At 38.4% G+C, this 23,822-nt stretch overlaps 2 protein-coding genes across 3 annotated transcripts; one reads left to right on the top strand and one right to left on the bottom strand.

The window, feature by feature from the left end:
* The first annotated feature begins 771 nt into the window (after positions 1 to 771).
* On the top strand, positions 772 to 10,829 carry sh3d21 (SH3 domain containing 21). Of its 2 annotated transcripts, XM_056761810.1 has the most exons (17): positions 772 to 967; positions 1,846 to 2,003; positions 2,089 to 2,146; positions 2,563 to 2,675; positions 3,439 to 3,529; positions 3,647 to 3,708; positions 3,792 to 3,837; positions 4,198 to 4,292; positions 5,263 to 5,361; positions 5,735 to 5,786; positions 7,797 to 7,859; positions 8,324 to 8,447; positions 8,898 to 9,087; positions 9,278 to 9,355; positions 9,624 to 9,769; positions 9,849 to 9,912; positions 10,394 to 10,829. In XM_056761810.1, exons 1-17 carry the CDS (start codon positions 958 to 960, stop codon positions 10,421 to 10,423), a joined length of 1,479 nt encoding a protein of 492 aa, XP_056617788.1. In that variant the 5' UTR covers positions 772 to 957; the 3' UTR covers positions 10,424 to 10,829. The 2 variants fall into 2 exon arrangements, with proteins under 2 accessions (XP_056617788.1, XP_056617789.1); XM_056761811.1 differs by lacking the exon at positions 9,278 to 9,355 and having other exon boundaries at positions 774 to 967.
* Positions 10,830 to 10,934: 105 nt separating this feature from the next.
* Positions 10,935 to 23,395, bottom strand: eva1ba (eva-1 homolog Ba (C. elegans)). Its single transcript, XM_056761812.1, has 4 exons — positions 23,103 to 23,395; positions 15,296 to 15,399; positions 13,474 to 13,564; positions 10,935 to 12,911 (listed from the first exon to the last, which is right to left on the bottom strand). Exons 3-4 carry the CDS (start codon positions 13,538 to 13,540, stop codon positions 12,484 to 12,486), a joined length of 495 nt encoding a protein of 164 aa, XP_056617790.1. The 5' UTR covers positions 13,541 to 13,564; positions 15,296 to 15,399; positions 23,103 to 23,395; the 3' UTR covers positions 10,935 to 12,483.
* Between the last annotated feature and the right edge of the window lie 427 nt (positions 23,396 to 23,822).

Below are 23,822 nucleotides of genomic sequence, written 5' to 3'. Positions count from 1 at the left end.
ACAGCTTGAAGGTGCGTAAATGATGACAGAATATACATTTTCGGTTGAAGTATCCCTTTAAAATAATGTTTCATCCAAAAATGAAAATCCTGTCATCATTTACTCACCCTCTTGTCATTTCAAACCTTTACATTTAGTCATTTAGCAGACACTTTTATCCAAAGCGACTTACAAAAAAACAATACAGAACAACATAAGAACAAGAAAAAGCATAAGTGAAGTTAAACTGGTATCATAGCCTAACTCAGTATACATCTAACCATTTATTAAAGGATAGAAACAGAAGTCAGAATTAATCTGAATGGCGCTGACGCCTAGACGATGTGACGATCTAGACGATTCCAGAAAGAATAATCGGATTTTAGAAGGAAGTGAATCATTTTCGTTAAACACCATAAATTTTACTATTCATTGTTTAATTATATTGCATTAAAGTGGTCAGCCTACCTTAATAGTCCATTAAAAATGAATATCTATTTCTATTTAAACTGGGTTTAAATGAAGGCATACAAGTACTTTATCTGCCATACATTTTCAGAAAAATTTACAAGATGACATCAACACATTAATATTTAAAAAAAAAACATCCTACGAGACAAAAAAATCTGCCTTGTAACTTCTTCCAATCTGTTTGTTTATGTCACGTGACTCCTTTACAAGGTGCTCAACACAAACCTGTCACACCTGTTACTCTCTCTCTCTCTCTCTCTCTCTCTCTCTCTCTCTCTCTCTCTCTCTCTCTCTTTCTCTCTCTCTCTTTCTCAGGGTATAACGTGTCACGACTAGCCGGGACTTTTTTCAACAATGCTGATGTTTAACCAGAAAGAAGGAGGTCTTAGAATACCTTTGCTCCCTGTAGATTGTGCAATACCTCTCATTCAGACAGCGTGTTTCATGTCACTTTGAGAACCAAACACAGTCGACATATCCGTTTTGCTGCACCGGTCACCGCTTTAAATGGCCATGGGTGAGTTTTTATGCACTTTTACAAAATAATGTCTTTGGTGTTTGGTATCCTTCGTTTGTGTTTTGTTTCATTTGTGTAGTATTATGTGTACGTTAGATAATGATTATGGAAATGTTCTGTGACACAAATTCAATATATAAGAGTAATTATAACATAACAATGCCAGTTAACTGTTTCTGTTTAAGTGTTTCTAACAGTATAATGCATTGCATCGATTTATTTAGTAATTCGCTAATTTCTTGTCCGGTTACAATGTGTATACTATTTGTATTGCAACATTATTGTGTAATTGTTGGTCTAATACCAAGTGTAACTATCAAACCTCCATATTTGGTGAAGAAACTTAGAATACAGTACAGGTCATTAAATGAGAAAGAATGACTCTGACATTGTTTATTGGTTATTAAGATACTAAACCTAAAGAGTAATAAGTCTACGCCCAGAAAAACCTGTCATAGAGGCTGGATCTGAATTGTATCTTCCAAAATGACCCAATGGTGTCATATCTCAATGCTAATCATGCACGTGCACCTTATGCATTCTTGAGTTCATTTCACTGAAGTTCAACTCGCATACCCGCACATCTAGGCCTGTTGAAACACATCTGCAGTATTGCTCTTTAAAGTCACATAAATCCTACCATTTGTTGATTTTCCTCCTGTTTTTTCATGACTTTCAGATTATATATATGTCATAATTATATGTTTAAAGATCAATCTCGCTGGTGGCTAAAATGTGGGTGGTGTAACATCATAAGAAACTAGATCGTAGAATCACACACAAACAAAGTCCTAATATAATGCATTGATCCAAGACTATAAAAGCCATATTCGTAAATTCCATAATATCACTTTTGTCTCGTCTCGTGTTCATTCTAGAGGTGCTTGTGCTTCTCGACTTCGAGGCGACCATGGAGGACGAGCTAACGGTGATGGTGGGGGACGTGGTGAAGAATGTCTCCAAAGGCAAAGAGGAGGGATGGCTGGAGGGAGAGTTGAGAGGAAAGAGAGGGATTTTTCCTGCCAACTTCGTCAAGGTCTCTTTCCGTGTCCGTGTGTATGTCTTGCCAAAGCTTCTTGTTCCCATGATGGTCATTCTCCAAAAAACTTCTCTTCCCACAGGAAGTGCCTGTTTACTTAATAGGGGACAGCAACAGAGAGCCAAGAAGCCTTAGAAAACGTAAGTCCCTTCATCATACGTTGTTTAACACTCAAACATTGTGCAGGACGGCCCTAATCACTATAGACGTTCATGCGTTTATAGATCAATTTCTTTGCATTTAGTTCATCCCACATTTGCTTGAAACCTTAAGCTTTAGTGCTTAAAGTTTCCAAGGCATGGTGTACTAAAATAAGCAGGCTAATGAAAGGTTTGTGCCACCACATCCGGTCTCAAATTATAGCTACTACCAACATCAAGACTATAGGCTAGGACTATACTATATCCGCTATAAAACAGTGCAGAGCTTGTCACAAAAGAGTACTTGTAAAACTGAAAACTGGAAGTGTTTCTACAGCAGTTCGGTTTGATTCGTCCTCATACCTTCATGTGTTTAAAAATGCTCCATTTGCTTTCCACTTACTTCATCTCTCCAGCGAAGAAAGCGAAGACTCTGACGAGAAAATGCGAAGTGACTTATGCCTACACTTCTGTCAACGAGGACGAGCTCCAGCTGGTTGTCGGGGAGACCATAGAGATTCTTAAAGAGGTATTTTCTAAACTCAATACTTCCTCAAAAATGTAGAGTATTTTCTGTGAGATGTTTCATATGTTCCGGAATCAGGATAGAAGAATAGTTTATTTACAAATGATAATGCTTTGCGATTAGTTTACTCACCTTTTTGTTCAAAACTTGGTTTGATGCTGTGATTCATGAGGCACGGCAAGAACCCACAGGAGGATGACATCAAAGTACAGCGAGAGTCCTTCGAAAAATGATAGGAAGGAGGTGCTTTCGAATCGCTCTCGCGGTGCTTTGATGTCATAAGCAGGCCGTCTGTCGATTCTGGCATCGCTGCATGAAGTCGAACAAGCCTTTTGTTTAGTGAACAGGAGTTGTGACTATGTCTCCAAAATCACAAAAATACAGTAAAAGTTGTTCATAACACTTGTGTGATTTAGTTTACTAAAACCTTCTCTGTCAGAAGCCTAGTAACTCTAAAAACCGTAACGGTTTGGCTTTTCGGTCATAAAATTGAATCTTCGAAGTGAACGTTTCATCCTTGTTCTTGTACTGTATCGTAATCTGTCCTTAAAAAATGAGCAACAAATTATTAATACATTTGCTTTCTATGACATCTGTGACGAACATGTCAATGATGCTTTGCCAGGGCAATAAGACTTTATATGATTGTCGGAGTGAATGATTCAATGAATCATTAAATGAATCAATGACTCATGACAGAAGTTTTAAATCTTCACTGCATGAAAATGTTCCTTCAATAAAATGACATTTCTGTTTTGCCTGGCAGATCGAAGATGGATGGTGGATGGGAAAGAAAAATAACCAAATAGGAGCCTTTCCATCCAATTTTGTCAAAGAAATTTTTGCCCCTTTAAAAGGTGACGTGCACTAAAATGTGGCTTTTATACGCATTTCTTGAACCTAATCCTCACATCACATTGTTTGAGAATGTTTTGACAATATATGTCTTACCGGACCCTCTCAATCTTCTACAGACAATAAGATGATTGACAGCAAATCCAGACCTAAACTCTCTGAAGCTGTTTTCAGTAAAGAGGTAAAGCGTACTTCATTTGCTCTTCAGTTTGTGTAAATAATATATTCATTAAATATTCGCTTTTTCGTTTTTTTTTAAATCAGGGAAAAGCACAACAGAGAACAAGTCTAAGGAGAAAAACATCAAACGGTGAGAGGCCTAAAAACATTGTAAATATGATGATCTTTCACTATTGAAAAGCTGTTTGTCTGGTTTTTAAAGTTGTTTTGCTCAAGAGGATTAAATGGCACTGGTACCATAGCTGGTCTATTTTTGACCGTGACAGTGACACAAAAACAGGTTTCAAGGGAATACAAATGCAGTCTTCAGTGAATAAACGGTCTATTCTTAAAGAAACCACCCTTAGGGCTTCATACCAGATAAGGAGCAACTTGTGCTTTCACATTCACTAACAAAACCTTCAGTTTATACAGACAAAGGCCGGTTTATTGCTTTTCTGTATAATGTTAATGGCGTATCTGACTGAATGCATCTTTGACTTCTCTACAGTAAAAGAATGTTGTCGGGGGATGTTCGACTACACAGCTGTTGCCGAAGACGAGTTGAACCTGAAGAAGGGAGACGTCATTACAATAATCAACAAGGTGTGTCACGGGTGACCGGCTCGCTGCTTTGTGTTTATACCGCACACATTATATTTCCTGATCGAAAAATATTGTACCCAAAAACATTTGTGTGTGTAAGGGATGATGGACAGTTACGCTGTCATTGTTGCAAAACAAATACCTCTAGGATGATTAAAGTCCCCACCTCTTTCCGTAAATGAGTTTAATAAACGAGAAGAAAGAAATGTGTATGATATGCTATTTATAGAACACTTCGAAGATGTAAACCGGTTGGTCCAGAAGAACATCATGTGGTTGTTTTCCAACACTCCGTAAACTTTTGAACCAACAGAACATTAAGAACCGAATGAAAATATTGAACAAATATATTTTATTATAAATGTAAGATTTGCTAAATAATATGAAATAAATATAAACTCAGACCGGAAGTGCTTCTGGACAAATGTTTGCATCTTGCGAAGTGGTCTATTTGATTATATTTAAAACTAAATGCCAGAATCGACAAATCAGATTTAAGCATTACAAGGAACTAGCGAGCAATTATATATAGTTATTCAAACGATTTTGCCTTTTAAGAGATTGACATTAATTATAATTATTCCATTAAATATAACGCACCATTAAAATAGAAAACAAACTTTAGGAAATTGTTCTGTAAAACACTTCACATACAAGCAGATGAAAACAATTTACTCCGTAAGAAATCTAATGCAATCGAATGTTATGCAATGTAAAGCTAATAGGCCTATACAATAGCATATATATTTCTTGACACATGTCTCTATGGTTTTGATCCAGTGTGATAATTTTGCTTTTCCCTTGAAATTTCTTTCAAATAGTATTTTAATATATCTGTACACCACTTTGGTTACAACTTCCGTCGTTAGAAATATGCTTCATAAATTAATAAACTTAACTAGCACAAATAATGTACACAAGTGTTTATCTTGGGCAGAGAGTCAGCTTGTGTTTTTCTTTTCCCATGAAGGCTTGCGAGGACGAGGGCTGGTGGGAGGGAGAACTAAATGGACGCCGGGGATTTTTTCCAGATAACTTCGTCATGTTGATCCCAGCGGATGCCCTTCATGTGAGTGTTAAAGAAAGTGTTCTCAGGATTGGCCCATTTGCGCTGGGCCGGAGAACAGGATCCTCCCTTGTATCAACATTGTTGTGGGGTTGTAGTAATGCTCTGGCTTAAAAAACTGAAGTTAGCCCAAGGAAATTCTTTTCAGTTTACAGTTTTGTTTTTAGGGCTAAAGCCCTTGTTTTAATGGCATGATCGTGTCTTTGATGACACTACGGTCTTAATGACTATTTACTTCCTGTTACTTTTTGCTGATTGAAAGAAATTGATTTGGAGGAGAGGAAGCTTGAAAAGCGTGACTTGAACATGAAAACAGCGTGCGCTTTATCTCAGAAGGACTCATCTATGTTTTGTTGACGTTTTTCCTTTGACGCAGATCGCAAATGCGGGCCAGCCACCGGCAAGACTTGGTTCTGTGAAAAGAGAAGGTAAGACTCATGTCATGGTGGCAGGGCAGGTTCAACAAGTCTGTTTTATCAGATGTTTTTAGAGATGTTACTAAAACAGGTGACGGATGATTTGATGGTGCTGGAGTTTCTGGAGGTGTGAGAGCTTGTTTGTTAAGATACTGATGTCATGTAAAGGAACGTGTCAGGTTTAAATTCCACATGAGGTCACTTAAAAGCTTTTAAACACAGAATAACTCACAGCTACATGACTTTGTGTTCTGAAAATATTACAGTTGTCCATTTGATGACATCACTGTATATCAGACGGTGACGCATCCAAAATCATATACATGCATAATAAATATTAAAAAATAAAAAATACATTCTGTGCGTTGTCTTTGAAACCAAAAAGATTTGATTTCTTTATCTTAAAAATAAAGTACATAGTTCATAAAAAGGCAATAAATGCTGTTAAGTCGGAACACATCAGAGATAAATGACTCATGAGTTATGAGGTATGCTTTTATTGACGGCTAAGTCATCAGCGTCTAACTCATTTCCTTATTTGATACACAGATACAATCTTGATCAGACATACCCCAAAAAATCCTATTCTAGTTCGGTTTTTACTTTAATCACATCTCATGACATTAAAATGATTATAACATTTGGTTTTATTGAATGTACACATTATTTATTTACGATCATTTATTTGACAGAATGCATGCATTCGATCGGTTTGTGCGTTTCTGGGTATTGAACCCACGACCTTTAAACGCTTTATCATTTGAGCTACAGTTCGGTTCATACAGCGCTTTTCACAATGTGCATTGTTCCAAAGCAGCTTTACAGGAGCAAATAAGAAAAACACAGAAAGGTTAAACACAGCACAGTGAATGATGTTTATAGACATTCTAATAAATATGATCTAATAAATAAACGAATGAACAAGCCAAAACTGCCCTTCAGGAACAACTCATTGTTTTTCATAAAAACGAACTAATGCGCTTCACGTGCACTAGCTCCTAAATACGATTGGGATCTGTACAGCTTCTTTCGCACTTGTTATTTATGGGACAGGAAGTGAGCTTTCTGCTCATCTTACATGTCAGTTTGCACTCAAGCGCTCCGTGACAGCCGACTCCTTCCCCTCCACCCCCTCACAGACAGAAACTAAATGATTACAGAATGAATCGCTCCTGTATTATTCTTGAGACCGTAGTAAAGAGGCATCAAAAGCTTTCATACACTATAATGAGTGTGAAAATCTCTGTAAGGAGGTCAATTTAAATCTGACTTGATACATGTGACAATCGTCACCGCAAACCACCGTAAGAAACACTGAGGCAGCTGTTAAGGGCTGTGACAGGAAGTCGTAGGCCACGAAGAGAGGTCATGTGAACAGACTCTAGAGGAAAGAGATGCTCTATATACACGCCTTCATTGCCATATGCAGAGAGACGCGTGATGCTGGATAACTGACGGGGTACGTGAAGATCATTTTGGGTCTTTTATAATGTTGATGAACGCTTAGAGTTGTTGGATTTACTTTACTTTTGTTGGACACAGTTTATGTAGGGGTGGGATCTGGTTTAAGGAATACTGAATAATGTACAGGGACGTGTCAGCCTTGCTTCATGTGCAGCACGTGAATGAAGATGCGGCTTAGGTTGTAGGTTTGCATCCCACATAAGGTCATTTTTGCTTGGTAAAGTGAAATCTCTAGGAGTTGTTAATGCTCGGGTCTATTTTTGTTTATTGGAACCCGTGAGAATTGTTGTGTAGCCACGGGAAACAGCAGGCCGGTGAACTGCTCATTTGTCAGTGAAACTTCACAACGTTCTCATGCCACGGAGACCTCAAGTGTGTTGCATGTATTCATGTTTATATTGCGCAGTTTGTGAAGGAATTAGGGACTGTTTGCGTTAAACTTGTGTTCAAATCTATTGTAAGAAAATGAATGAATTTTATTGCAAACAAATGTTAGAGAATGGGGCACCACATTGACATGATGCTGACTGTAAAATCTTGTGTCTCTCTGTGTCTCAGCGAATCAGATGCCAGCGATGGACCAGAACAGCGCTGATACAAACTCAAAGACAGAGACTAAAAGTAATCATTTTAAACACACAATACAGTACGGTACAGTACGGTACAATGGGGTTCAAATGTATGACGTTAAAATGTATTCATTGGTTTATTACATTTGGTATTATTAATATAATGAAAAGTTCTGATAGTTTGGCCAAAAATCAAAATTCTGTCATCATTTTCAACCTGTATGAATTTCTTTCTTCTGCAGAGCACCGAAGAAGATATTTTGAAGAATGTTGGTAACCGGTGGTCTTGCATTACTTTTGTGTCTCTATACAATAGATGGCAAATTGTTAGGTTGCCAACATACTCCCAAATTGCAAAACCTGATGATTCATGTTATTCCAGCATAACTTGAATGACCTAAAAAGCCTATTGTGTTTCACACGTTTGTACCCCACCGTACCGTACGATTAATGTCAACAAAGGAATATAATGCAACCCGGTGGCATTTTATCGACCGCTCTGTCCTTTTTAAACAGATGAGAAACCAGATGTGAAAGATTTTCGAAGTGACCCACCTGGTAAAATTAAGTTGCCCGGTCTACACAAACCACCGGTCCCACCACCACCAGTAAAGGACAAGCCCATCAAAACGGTTCCAAAGTAGGTGACGCTTCATATGAGATTCAAGAACTTGTGAAGGACTCTCTGCTTGGTTAAAGAATCGTTTAGCATCAGTGTTATTCCAAAGCTTTTTTAAACAGTCACTTTAATGAAGAGGAATGGAGATTTTATGAGTTGCTGAGGGACTAAACAAACTCAAACTGCCTGTTTCCTGTTTTGCCGGGTAAACAAATAATAAAAAGCAGAACCGTCCCTGTCCTAAGGCGGAGTAAGAAAACTGTTCTGACGGGCGTGCAAACACAAAGGATGTTTTATTATGTATTGATAGAACAAATAATGCCATGTTTTCAAAGTTCACCATTTAAACATTAACACTTAAAGACACGAATAGAGACGAATAGGATACATGTAACCTGGATGTTTATTTCAGTTTTTTGGAACATTTTAAGTAACTGATGTTAGCTGATGTATGTTTTTCTTTCCTCTTAGGAATGAAGAGCCGCCACCTGCCTCACCAAAACAACTCCTCTTCTCGGCAACACAGAAAGAGGTTAAAGACAAGACCCCTGACCAGTTTGACGGTATAGACGTGTCCTCAGAAAAACTCAACCATCCCACGGCCAACAGAGCAAAACCACCGCTGAGAAGACCACCGACAGCCCTCCCCACCTCCCCAAATGTGAGTTTTGTGCTCGAAAGATCTTAATCGTGGTCATGCGTCAGATTTAGGTTAACCAACTTGTTGTTTTGTAGAAGTTTGAAACTCTTCTCTTGAAGGCGAAACCCTTTGGCAAACTTTTGAGAAGCTCTAGTGTAATCTTCTCTTTGTCGTTTATAAATATTGCAAATAACGTCTGTTGTTCGTAAAGATTTCAGCTCAAACAGACCCCAGTTCAACATCAGAGAAGAAAGATGGAATACCACAAAATATCCCAGACTTACTAAAGGTTTGGATAACACTTTATTATAACTTTCAGTAATGAAGTTGTTATACTATATAAGGCTTAACAGATCACTGGTTAGTGTATCTTTTAAATCGTTCACATATTATCTCATTTGAATGTACACGAACAACTGTTCTGCTAAGCCATGTGTACGGTTTGTTAAAGACTTATTACTGAAAGTTCTTATAACGTGTTACCAAAAGTTAGAAAACAATATATTGTTATAGAAAACACTACTTATACCTGGCAACACTGGCGGTGTTTTTCACAGGTTACAGATTCAGCACCTTCTAACAAGATTGACAAACCAACCAAGACCGAATCTGTGATTCAGAACGACAGCCCATCTCTGGCCTCTGTGCTGACAGAACTCAAAGATCTGCGCATGTCTCTGGATCTCCTCAAAGCTCAGCATGAGTGAGTATAAACATCATACAACCACACTGAAATGATCTTATTACTTCTATTTACCGCAACATCCCTCTTTCCTCGACAGGAGAGACATACAGGATCTTAAAGATGAAGTGAAAGATGAGAGAGAAAAAAGGACCAGACTGCAGGTGAGTCTATTTTTGTAAGATATGGTTATTATAAGGGTTATTAAACAACATTAAAAATCAGAAAAACATCAACTACATACAAAACTGTTGGGTTATTTTAACCCATGAAGGGATCAATTATAAAAAAATTGAAATAAACCGCAAAACATTTTTACAGGGAAAGTTCTCTGATTTTGAGGCATTTTTCCAGAACATTTAAGCTTGCTATATTTATAAATAAGCCTACACTTCTTGTGTACTGTGTCGTGTACCGTTTATATCCTCAAGGGGGCAGCGTTGAGTTACAGATACACAACTGATACAGATTTCATACATTGGAGCTTTCCTATTTACTTCAGCTGAAATATCATACAACCTTTCTTGTAAAATGTCAACCGAGTTACTTTTATAAAGTGTCATCACAATATTATGTTATATTATTTTATGTACATAATATACTTATAGTTGTACAATAAACCATGTGTGATTTGATTATTTGCAGGATGAAGTGGAGGCTCTAAAGAAGAAATAGTCAGCATAAAATACCAGGCATATTTCACCACCCCTCGTGCACATCAATGTGAAGACTGCCTTGAGACAAACCTGGAATATCAGAGGAATTGGAGAGCGTAAAGACACTTGACAGATGTTACCTGCTGAATAATTTCCGACCAAATGGACCAAAACTTTATTCCAAAAGACTTTATGTCTCTAATATTCTAGTAAGCAGCTCATATGGTTATGGGAGCACCTGCCACGTTTCTTTATACGCGTTCGCTTTTAAATGTGTAAATACCAAATATTGGAGTATCTTATATTTTTACGGTAATTTAGGGTTAAACATATGATAATGTATTTACACTCGTTTTATTAATATGTTGTTGTGCTGTATCCTGTGGACAGAAAGCAATAAATAGTTCCACCGATATGGTCAAATATCTCAAGACTTCATTTTCTTTGAATCACAAAAATGTACATCTACATGAAAAGTTGTGTCTGTTAAAATGATCATTGATGAATTGTCTATATGTCACACACATGTGTGAAATTATCCAAATATTCACTGTTTATTTCCTTAACCCAATATCCTCAAACAGAGAACTTATGAACTGACACAAGACGTTTAATTCAAGGTACATTTTTGACATTTCAACAACAGAAATGAAAATAATACAGCTATTTTTGGTCAATGACAGAATGCGCTGCCCAGTTCCCAGTTTTCCCTCTGAGAAAGATGTAGAGACTGGTGCAGATTTAGTATCTCTTCAGCCAAAAAACAACATCTGGAAACCATGAGGAAAACATTAGATCCTCATGAAGCCTCTGACAAATCAGTGGGAATCGGCTATTTTTAACAGCAACATAAACTAATTCCCATAGAACCGTGTTTGTAAGGTTTCTGAGTCCTGTCGCTGTGATTACAGTACCACCATTCACAAAGAAACTCAAGATTTTTCCTTTTTTGGGCTTGTCTTTGATGCCATGCGAGTCTTGTACATATTAGGCAATTTAACTTAAGTATCTTCATAAACTTCAACCATTTTAAACAACGACAAAAGTTGTTGCCTTAGAAAATACTGGCATTATCTTCTATATAAACACTTCTTTGTAGACATCGGTTGACTTGTCAGACTGTTTGGGTTTTGGATAACTGCTAAGCTGAATAATATTTAAATCAAAGTGTAGATGTGTATGCCAAGAACTCTTTGTGTGTTTCTTAATCAAACAGGTGATCTGTGAACAGGAAATCGAAACTCGCACCTGAAATCACCATAGTAACAAGAGACAAAAGGATGAAAGATGGATCCAAATACCAAAAAACACTTTGAAAGACAAAAACACATCGAGGGTTTTTACACAAACCAAAAACTAAACTGGGTCCCTTTGGTTGCTTGTGTGCTCTGTTCTGTTTATAAAATAAGTGCTCTGATCATAAATGTTAGGCTATGCAATGTGTAAAAAATTAACTATTAATATTGATGCAAAAACAACCATGACATTAATTTGAAAATGCATAATATCGAAAGTATTGTGTGTGAAACTGTCTTTTTGTAACTATTATTTTGAATGCTTGAGCTGAAAATATTCAATAATATGTCCTTGACTGATATGTTATCACCCATGGATTAAGATTGCAAATGCAACCGATGGGTAAATAAACTTCGAAAAGAGCTAGATGTGTTTTTTTAACCAAATTTTCTGTTATTGCATGACATGACCTATAGGGAGAGCAATGCAATACTTAAAAATAAAAGCATAAAACATAAAAAACAGCACAAAAATGGCACGTACAAAAGTGCATTTGCTTTTTGCGAGCCTCTAATCATCTCCTACAATTCACAAACCCTGCTTAAAATATTGGATCCGGAGCCTGTAATAGTCTGTGCTCCACAAGAACTTAAAATAAGCACCATTAACAACAGTTCAAATATAACTCATCATCTGAGGCTGTATCTGTTGCTTATAGAATTACATCAGTACGATGTAAAAAGGAAATGCAAAATGCAATGATCTTTCATTGATACGTCTGTGAAAGTAATGATCTGACCCGAACTGAAAGGAATGGCTTGAGTTTATGAACTTCTTGGTGTGTTAGTAGTAATGCACCCTTCCAATAGTGCCCGTCCCCGCACCCAAAATATCCGGCTGTCCATTTCTCCAGATCTCCCTGATGATTCTCTCCCTATCCTCCAATCGCTGCGCTCGCTCCAGCTCTTCGGCCGAGGTGAACACGTTCCTGTTCAGAGTTCCATCAGGCGTGGTTTGGTGGTTACTCACGGGGATCTCTGTGGTGCTATGGAGGACAGGGTGCTCCAGTTCTCCTGCATCTTCATCCTCCTCATCATCACTGTCGTCCTCCTCTTCCTCGCTATAGTCTTTTAACTGTTTTTTCTCCGGTGTTGAAGGTGCTGTCGTGGTACGAGGTTTGCAAGAGATCCTGATGACCAGGAGACAGAGAGTGAGCACTAGACCGAAGCATACGCCAATGACGAAATAAAGGCCAAAACTCTCTGGATTTTCTGACGAGAGAGAAGAAACGGAGATGGATTAATACATGTACATGTCCATTTTATTTGTGGCAAAATGTGTTCCCTAAAATCTCTGGTATTCATTTATCCTCGCGTTGTTCAAAACGTGTCTTTATTCTGTGTTACACAATAGAAGATATTTTGAGAAATGTGTCAAGGGAATAGATCAATAGGGCCTTATGCTGTTTTGTTACCAATTTGTTTCAAAAGATGTTCTTATGTGTTTTACAGAATTTTGACAAGAATTTTGAACTTTTTAACATTCATATTTAAGGTAAAGTGTGTCATGTTTTCACCATTTTATCACATATCAGTAAACCAAAAATTGAGATTAAAACGGGTTTCCAAAATGGTCCCTCCGTCTGACATTGGTTGTCAAACATAGACATCAAGCGAACAAAATAATGTTTTGAGATAGCACGAAAGAACCAGTGTTTCACTTTTTGGAGAAATCAACCTATTTGTCATTGTATATAAATATGGCGGATGAGAAATTGTTAACATAAAAAAGACAAACTTCAGCTTTAATTGTAAATATTAGAAAAGCACTAACCTTTAATGTGAGCGTAAGCAGCGATAGTGTTGCTTAAGAAATCCATCTCCTTCCTTTTAACGTTCATTGTGTTTTCGTGCTATTTTCAAACCTAAAAGAGAAACACCAATAAGGTGGATTTTCTGCACAGTAGGCTACATAGAGAGAACTTACTTTCTTTCTCTTAAAAACACATGCAAACAGAAACCTTATTCTAATACAAATAAAAACATCTTAAATCCACATTTAAACAGACACTCCTTGTGCAAAATCCATATGCCAAATGCCACTCAGCGCACCTTTAATGAAAGTGTTCTTTTTATTTGGTCGATAAGGCATTGGTTTCATAGGATTGTGCACCGGTGGTCAAAGTGAAGTACAGCCTTGGCATCCATGTGACCACCTCAAGGTCTCTTTGCGAGGTCAAAATGTCAATTTTTCCACCCGCTAGTGAGGCCCTTTTCCTTTACAATCTCTACTTTATAGCGTCTAGACAGCACTCAGACCTTTGCTTTTGGTGCTTATGTCCGAATAAAAGAAAAGAAGATCCGAGCCGCTTCCCTACTGACATCAACTCCAATGCATTTCATTGTTTTGTTTGTTTCTATAGTGTGTTTCCTCTGACTGTGAACTCCCAAGAAAAGATTCCTTTTTCCTACAGTCAACAAATAGAGCCGCACCCCCAAGTACAGTAGGGCAAGAGTTTGAGAAGGTTATATTTATAACCCCAAACAAACATATCCTCTCTATCCTAAGACGGTTCTGCATCTGGTTTTAATCTGAGTCCATGTCGCATTGTAGGCGCCACAGAACACGCAGGGACTTGCCGGATCTTACTACATTTCCTGCCTCCCCCTCCTCTTCACCCCATCCACAACAGTCAGAACAGAACTTCCTGCTGACTTTGGCTTTTCTAGCGCACTATTGTTCTGACTGAATGACATCACGGTGCTCCACATAATGGTTATGCATTCTAAGAAAAAAATAGGAATGTAAAAACACATCAACGTAAATCAACATTATTATTATCACACATTTTTCTAAAAAGTTTTATCGTTTTATCAAATTTTATCGTGTTGAATAAAGGAGCACTTCACCTCAAGATCCTCTCATCATTTGTCATTAAGTCAGTTTTTACTATTGTAACAGCACATATTTTAACATTTGGTGGTTCAAATGCCCATGTGAGATCTCTCTTCAAATTCAAATTATTTTTAATGTATGCTTTTTCATAGTTAGGTAAGAGCCATTTTCAGGATTGTCACATCCATAACGCTACATATTCCTCATAAATGGACACATGAAAATAAATGTAAAGTAACTATTTTATGTTCTATAAAGAGGCATCACTTCTCCATACATTGGGTATTATTGCTTCAGGATTGTGCATTTTATTTCACAGAAATCCTACAAAGTTTATCGTCTCCGAAAAACGCATCCTTCTTTTGTCACATCCATAACGCATATTTATTTCCCATTTTTAAATATATTTTTTTTTCATAGACTGATATTTTTGGATGTTTTGAATCTATCAACAAGGGTTCAGTAAAATATAAACGGATGGTTCAATATAATTGTAACACATTCATTCTCTGAGCATTTTTATGTCACGTCCATAACGCAAAATGTCACGTGAAAAATCTTTTGTCAAAATGAAACGTGACGACATCTTAGTTCGGTGTGAGCCACCGTAGGGCTTCGAAAGGGAGAGGTGGAGTGAGTCGTTGGTTGCAGTTCACAACCTCACCACTAGATGCCACTAGATTTCATACACTTTCATAGAATTCATACACAGCTTTAAAATATGTTCTTCATTGAATGTACAACAATAAAAATGCCTTACCATATAAAAGGCAGTTCAGGACTTCAGTTCTTCTTCATTGTGAACTTTTGGTTCGGCTGAATGAATCCTGTACCATGTGTTGTGCAAATATTGTGGTCCTTCTTCTATATAATAAAGAAAACACACACATGTCAGACCACATCACATCCAATTTGACCGAGACATCTGAAGAACAAACAAATGACGGACACGTTTGTTCAGTTGACACTGGAAGTCGTCTTGGCAACGCACAGCCTTGAACTCTTGTTCACCAAACTTCAATAAAAATCCTTACAGACACGAACCCAGTACATAATAAATTAGTTCTTAAGAGAAATAAATAGAGATAAACAAATCACGGTGAACTGACTGTCAAGATGTATTTTCTTTATTTTGTAGTAGGCTAACGTCTGCCGTTGGTTTTGATATGACAAGCCTAAATGATTCAGCTTGAAAACTGAATAAAGCTCAGCTGTCAGACATTAGGCACGAGCTTGAAACATAATGGCAGATGGTGTAAAAGTCTTCTCTTCTGTGGGTAGAGATGTGGCAGATCGTGTTGGTTTAGCAGAGCATGTGTGCTTTTCAAGGATAGTTTGGAACTTACTGACTCGTGAATGTTTCAAGGAAGCAGTATCCAAGAATATTTTCATGCGTACTGTTCTTCCTGTATGAGTAACATATTATGTTCAATTTACTGTATGGGTTTTATGTGAACCACCTAATCCAATAAATCCTCATTTAAAACCCTGTCAAATGTCATAAAGACAAAAAGTTAGCCCAAATAGAATACAGTATCAGAATGCAATGTACTCCACATGTAAAATTGAATTCATGTCATTTATCAGGTGTGATTTAGTGATGTAGAATAGTGAGGCAAAATCCAGAAACGCTGTTTTTCAGGTTCAGACTGGATTTATTTTTGTAAAGTATCAGACCTCACTGATATATCATACTGTGTACTTTATTTTGTTTGTAATAATTTGCACACCTGATAACCCACAGTTTTCTCTTCACTGTGACTGGAGAACACTAAAACCTTTACACCACAAAGACTAATGACAGCTGAACGTGTGTTTAAAGCCGTCTAAACAGCCATTAACCTGTTGTTTTGTTTGTGTTTAGTTTTTCACCTGAGGAGGATGTTTTTAACAGACCTCCTGCTCCACAATCACCAAAACCTTAAACTCGCCCAACCCCCCCCCCCTCTCTCTCTCTGTCTCTGTATCTCTCTCTGTCTCTCTGTCTCTCTCTCTCTCTCTCTCTCTATCTCTCTATCTGTCTCTCTCTCTCTCTCTGTCTCTGTATCTCTCTCTCTGTCTCTTTGTCTCTCTCTCTCTCTCTCTCTCTCTCCCTCTCTCTCTGTCTCTGTATCTCTCTCTGTCTCTCTGTCTCTGTATCTCTCTCTCTGTGTCTCTGTCTCTCTCTCTCTCTCTCTCTCTCTCTCTCTCTCTCTCTCTCTCTCTCTCTGTCTCTCTATCTGTCTCTCTCTCTGTCTCTCTATCTGTCTCTGTCTCTGTATCTCTCTCTCTGTCTCTTTGTCTCTCTCTCTCTCTCTCTCTCTCTCTCCCTCTCTCTCTCTCTCTGTATCTCTCTCTGTCTCTATATCTCTCTCTCTCTCTCTCTCTCTCTCTCTCTCTCTCTGCATCTCTCTCTCTCTCTGTCTCTCTATCTGTCTCTCTCTCTCTCTCTCTCTCTGTCTCTCTATCTGTCTCTCTCTCTGTATCTCTCTCTGTCTCTATATCTATCTCTCTCTCTCTCTCTCTCTCTCTCTCTCTGTCTCTCTCTCTCTCTCTCTCTCTCTCTGTCCCTCTGTCTCTCTCTCTGTCCCTCTCTCTCTTGATTGAACACAGGAAACACACTATCAGAAGATTATCTATCAACTACAACTATCAACAGAAATGTATTTTAAACTACAAATACAACTGTAAACATTAAATAAATCAGGGGACAGTCCAAGCACTGTCATTTTCACAATAAGGAAACCAAAGTAGCATTTCCTGGATTTGTCTCCATCGGACAGGAAAAATTGTGATTGAGTGCAAATACCTTGAATACAAGCTCCTTATTTGCTTGTTCCCCTTTATCAGACATTCTGAGATTCTCTGTTTCCAAAATCACAGTTAGTCTAAATCAAGAGCTTAAGTCGATGAATTGTGAGCCACGAAGTGACCTTTGGAACAATTCGTCTTGCTGTACAACAGAAGCGTCAGTCCTGATAGCCAAAGGAAACATCACTCATTTAACAACCTGACCAAGCAACTCCGTTTTTGTGCTGCACACAAAAATATCACCACCAAGTATGAAGAAAATTTAATCCATGACATATAATTGAATCTACGAATATCCAAAGAAAAACATAACCCGAGCAGCCAGTGCAATCTTTTCAGTTTCATGACACACCGACGGCCAAAACAAGCACATGGATATTTTCGATACTTAAAAGTGTTCTTTCAGCCACTGGAATTTCCTGGCGTACTGACTGAACCACTTGTGGTCTAGTTGGCGAAAGAACTCGGTGACTGATGCACAGCTTTAAACCTACATTTAGTGAGGTTTCTTTGTTCTATGGACAGGTTACATGACCTCTGGTCAAAAAATATAGAATGTTCTTAAAAACGTCTAACAGCATCCTGGACTGTTGTTACTATTCAAGGAGGGATTTGAGCTCACCCACAAATACAAAGAAATTTAAAAACCTGTATTTGACTGTTTCATCTGTGGAACACAAAAGAAGATATTTTGAGAAATGTCTCAGTGGTTTTGTGTCCATACAGTGGAAGTCAATGGATGCCAATGTTGTTTGGTTACCAAAATCTTCACAATATCTTCTTTTGTGTCCTGCAGAACAAAAACAGTCATACAGGTTTGGAATGGCGTGTGTTGGCCTTAAACATCTCTACCATACTTCTATTTTCACAAAATGAAAAATTATTGTGAAATACACAAAAGTGATTACTCATTTTCTTCTGATTTAATAAACATCTGTGTTGGAATGAAGACTGAAGGGGATATGGTCCCTAAAGGCACATTAACTTTGAAACATTGTTTATCATCATTTCTTGTGCATAACTCCACAACCCTCCTGACATCCTCATAATCTCCAACATTTTTCCATAAACAACCGATCAGATGTGCAAAAATGCTGACTTTCATATTGCTCAGCCAGCATTTAGTCTCCGAGGTCCTGTTTCCTCCCATAAGCCAGTTTCACCTGGACACCAACCAAACGTTCAGAAGCCCTCCCCACAAATCATCAATGCAGCCCAATGAAACTTAAGTCTGTCCTCCCAGAAACCCACAGGTGCTGAGCGTAACTTTCATACCAGAAGACCTGGACACATTCACAGCTGAGAGACCCATTGAGTTGCCTGTTAAACCGTTCAGGAGGAGACGTATGGCAAAGCCATTCCTTATGTGAATTTGCTTGAGCTCTTTCACAGGCCGGGATCTTACCATAACATTTTCAAAAGAGTGTAGAGAGTCTTTCTTGTTTTTCTTGACAGGGAATCAGGCGGATTTAACTGTGTAACTCATTTGCACCGGCTACCCTGCCAGTAGCTACCGAGGGGGGTATTTCATCTGGAGGCGAGTCAGACATGTGCTTGCTATCAGATCCTTGACCCCCGGCGTAAAGGTGGAGGTGACCCTACAGATGCATGCCAGCCAAGAGAGAGGAGACAAGGAACACCTCGATATATATGTTCAAATGATCAATCATCAAATGAACTCAATGTTGATGAACAGTTGAATGTTATTCTGCAAAAAAAAATGTGTACCGTTGCATTTTTAGTAAAATAAAGCCATTTTAAACAATGAATATATGAGTTGAGCTAACAAATAGGTTGCAGAACAACACATTTTTATAATATAGCTGCTAAGAAATATCCAACACGGTCTCTCTCGTGAAACCAACACGGAAGTGACTAAAACTGCAATTCATCAACTGGCCCCTAGAGGCTGGGTCCAAAACAGAGCAGAATTTTATTGAGTCCCATGTTAAGATGGCCAACTTTACAGCACAAAAAAACATGTTTACAGCCTGGTACAAAAACATATTTTGGTCTATATAGCTCATTTAACCTTTCAAAACAACTGTGAGGAGAGTGAATTTGTTTTCAACTCACCCGTTAAACTTATAATAATATTATTATATTATATTAACCCCAAAAATTCTGCAAGTTAGGCGCGTTGTCACTTCAGTGACAAGTGGTTTCAGGCAACCAGTCGCCTCAACTCCAACCACGTCCCGCCTCTTTTCCTATTTTCAATTATCCGTGACTGACGCGTCTCTAAGATGGCGACGGCCGGCACCCCCACTTTAAACTTCAAAACTCCTCATCAGAAACCTACGGGTAACGACGCGGACACTACATCCATATTTTATACAGTCTATGGTTTTGATTTGCTTTCTCGATTTAGGGGCAGAGGAGGGGCTTCAGTATTGCTAATAATCATACATTTTGTGCACTAATTCATACGAATTAGCCACCTTGTAAAATAGTGATGATCCTGTGAGATCAGGTCAGAACATCCATTCAAAATCCCATTTAGAGGTCATCACAAGTTCATGACATGCTCCTGACGGGCATCCATTCAGTGAAGTTAATATAACAGAGGCTGTGGTTGCCAGCCGTTGGTGGTATCAATGGGGGTTTTGTGGATGAATTCTTTGCTCTTGGGTTGGGTGTTAATGTAGAACAGATGTGTGTCACATACTGAAGATCCAATACTTTATGCAAATGCCAAAGAGAAGAGACTTATGTGTGTGTTTCATGGACACAGATCATCAGGCCCAATATGCACTACGAGATAACAGAGCAATGATCCAAAAGAAATCTATGACCAGTTTGTATCAATTTGCAATCCCCAAAAAGTACATTAATTACACTTTAAAGAGTACATAACGTGTCATGAAATTTACGTTCAAAGTAATGAAAGTAAGCAGTCTGCCAAGTTGTAAATCCGTAGGGGAATGAATAACAAAGTTATTGGCGAGGAAAATAATGAGTCGACTCTGAATCACGCAAACGAGTCGTCCCCAATTCGCGAACCGCCGTGGATTTACGTCACTACATATAATCCCCGCCTATGTTTTTCTAGGACTGCCCATGAAAACTTGACTCTTCTCCCCCAAACACTGTAGCTTGTGAGCCTCATTCGTGCGGTAGATCAATCCAAGCATACAAGACCATCTGACCAATCACATCAGACTAGGCTAGCGGAGTTGGTCAAGTAGTAAGGTAAGAATAACTGCCTATAGTTACGAAATAATAAAGGCTTGTTGTTGGACACTCCATAAACCAAAGTAGGACCTTTAAAATCCCTAGTTATGTACTCTTGTATAATGTACTGAAAATGTTCAATTGTTACACATCGATTTTGTACTCAACTTACAGTACATTCACAAACAACAGAGTCCCTGTAGATTTTTTCCGATAACGATTAAAAGAAACTGAGAAGACCGGCCCAACTTGCCTCTCCAAAATTTTGAACAACCGACAAATGTCAACAAATCGTTTTTTAATGCAATTATTATACGATAAAATAATACAAATAAATATTAACATAAATACAAAAAAATACATTATTTGATACTAGCCAAACACAGACCAGAAGTTAACTGCAGTCCTGGCTTGCACGTCCGATGAAACGGTCTATAGTTATTATAACTAGCTGTGTATAAACAATGTTTATGGAATGTCAATGTGTGTGTTTAAATTAAAAGCCCAGAAAGTGTTTGGACCAAGCAACCCTCGGGTGATCCCATCTCCAAAGCTCCTCAAATGGAGCGTGATCTCATCTATAGATCCATCTAACCCCTGAGGCCTTTGCAGATCTCCAGAAACATGCTGAATCTATTACAAGGACCCTCTGATTACTCTGTGACTCTTTCATCATTTCCATGGACGGGTGGACATTGTTAACCCCAAAAGATGTACTAAGGTCAAGGTTCATTCATGCATTTTGCATACATTAAACAAAGAGTCCCGACTGAGCTGCTCGGTTATTCACACCTGAAAATGACTCGCTGTGGATTTGCTGTCAATTTGTTGGATACAGATATTTCCTCTCTCAATCAAAATCCGCCAGCTCATAAAAAACAGAGATGAGGCAGAGAAAGAATGTTTGGGAGTTGGGGAGTTGTTAAAAACACAGGCTGGTCATTAAACCCGTGAGGAGTGTCTGGAGTAATATGCGTCTGAATCAATCAAACTCAGATAAGTGGGGCCCAAATTCTTCTCTCTTCCAGATCAATCATGTGAGACCTGACACATGTGAAGGTTTACATGTCAGTGTCTTTAACGGCGCCACTTTAAGGGCGTCATGTCATTGGACGGAGGTTCTCAACCTTGGGGTCGTGACCCCCATGTGGGGTCAGAAGATATGCAGATGTGGCAACGGGAGATTTTTTTAAATGATTTATGTTCTTTTTAAAAAATATGTTAAATTGTTAGAGTATCATGTTAGGGGCACAAAGGTTGCGGGTTTTATAAACACACACACTGATAAAACGTATAGCGTAAATGCAATGCTTATTTTTATAAGTGTGTACCATACGCAAACATGTAAATGATATAGTTATAGTTCATATGAATCAAATATTCTACAGTTTAATGTATTCATTTGGCAGATGCTTTTATCCCACTTACGCTAAATTTAAATATACCTTTTTTATAAGAATGTTTGTTTCCTCAGAATCGAAAAAGCTCTTCGCATTTTTACTCAACGATCTACAAACATAGTAACAGGAACAGTTGCTTCTCTTTGGAAACTTGGAACCTATAAAAAGATCCTGTATAAGAAAAAGCAGGTCACAGGTTACAGTAGGTTGACCCAATCTCAGTTATTCAACATGGCTGCGTTTTGTGTGCATTCTATCGACCCGTCTCAACAGTGCATACACTTTTTTGTACGTTTACAAATGCAGCCCGAGTGGGGATTGACCCCTGACCCCGGCAAAATCTACTGCCGATGTTAACTACCGGCTCTCATGAAGATAAGGTGGACGGCGGACAGGGTTTGCGGAAGAGTGCAGACGATCAGAGCAGGGTCGAACGGCTTTGAACACAACTCATCCATCCTTAAACAAACAAAAAAAGCTGCAGGATTTGCTCATCTCTCTCTATCGGGATGTAAATCAAACTAACATCGCATTGCAAAACAAACAAACGCCCCTACACTAAACTGGTCAAAGGGGCCAAGTCAAGACTTCCAGTACATTTCACGTCCGGTGAAATTATATAGTTTATTTAAAAACTAAACATGGGGGATTATAACTACCGAATTGACTCCGGTACAGGAGACCCTTTTTGTTGATGGTACACATAAGCCAAACATAAACCCTTGATCTAAACCCGCATGATCACGTTACACTATTACTAACCTGCACACACATAAACACACAAGGGTGTTTGTTTTCATAAGGGTAAAACATTAACCAAATTAACATCTAATACTGACGCGTGTTCGACAATCCAGGGTTAACTGAAAGCCCACAAGGGAGGCAAATATATGCACATATTCATAAGGTGGACACTAATCTGTTCTCTTTTGTCTTAAATCATTTTCACATACGGTGGTTTCTGATTGGACGGTTCATAAATCTTACCTTTACAGGACAAGATCTGTATGCATATGGGCAACAGAGCCACACTTGCCATTGCAACATTTATAGCATCACAGTCACACAGAATCAGGATTTTATTAACATTTATACCATAGGTTATGATAGATGCCAACCTTACAAAAAGATATCACAGTAACAAGTATATAACATTTACCAACGTAACATAACAAAACATAAACTAACCGGTCAGTTACTCACCGCAGAGCTGTCTTCTTAGACCGTCACTCGCATTTTGAAAGTTCTTGCGAGGTTTAGTCCCGAGATGAATGCATCAATGTGTTACACAGTCCAGACTGAGCAGGATTACACAGTCTGTTTACAGCCAATGAGTGAATCAGAAGTCTTCCCAACTCAATGACTGCGGTTTGCTTCTGCATTACAAGAGACTGAAACAAAAGAGCAGAAGACTCGAAAAAGCGGCGTAAGAGAGTTCTGCCTCCGTCAGGCACTCACAGCCAGCGGCAGGAAAGCTGTCTCTCAATACTCACACGCAGAGGAGAGAAGAGAGAGGGAGAGGAAAAGGAAAATAGAGGAACAGCCTTAAATGGGCAGGGTTTGGGAAGGAAAAAAGGAGGGAGATGGAGGGAGACGGGGTCTTTCCCCTGTTGTTAAGGAAACGCCGTGAAAAGCCAAGTTTAGAGCAATTAACTAAGATTTTCCACACTGAATAAAACATGACAGAACGGCCGAATGAATGAGCCTTTGAGAGAACTGTAGACTGTGAAAAGGGTATATGTTTGGTTTAAGAGTTGAATCAAGTTGTAGTGTGTTACTTTGTTTCACTCAGTGGTTTCAAATACAAGTCATTCACATATGCTGTGCAATACAGAAAACTAGCAATTTGAGCCGAGTGAAAACTTTATGTGGATATAGTGGCAATTTGGGTGTCCCTCAAGCTGACACTTTACCATGAATTGA

This window comes from Triplophysa dalaica, chromosome 12, assembly GCF_015846415.1.
Source record: "Triplophysa dalaica isolate WHDGS20190420 chromosome 12, ASM1584641v1, whole genome shotgun sequence".
Lineage (NCBI taxonomy): Eukaryota > Metazoa > Chordata > Actinopteri > Cypriniformes > Nemacheilidae > Triplophysa > Triplophysa dalaica.
Note: the sequence above shows the minus strand (reverse complement) of the source record. Positions and strands in the feature narration are given on the sequence as shown.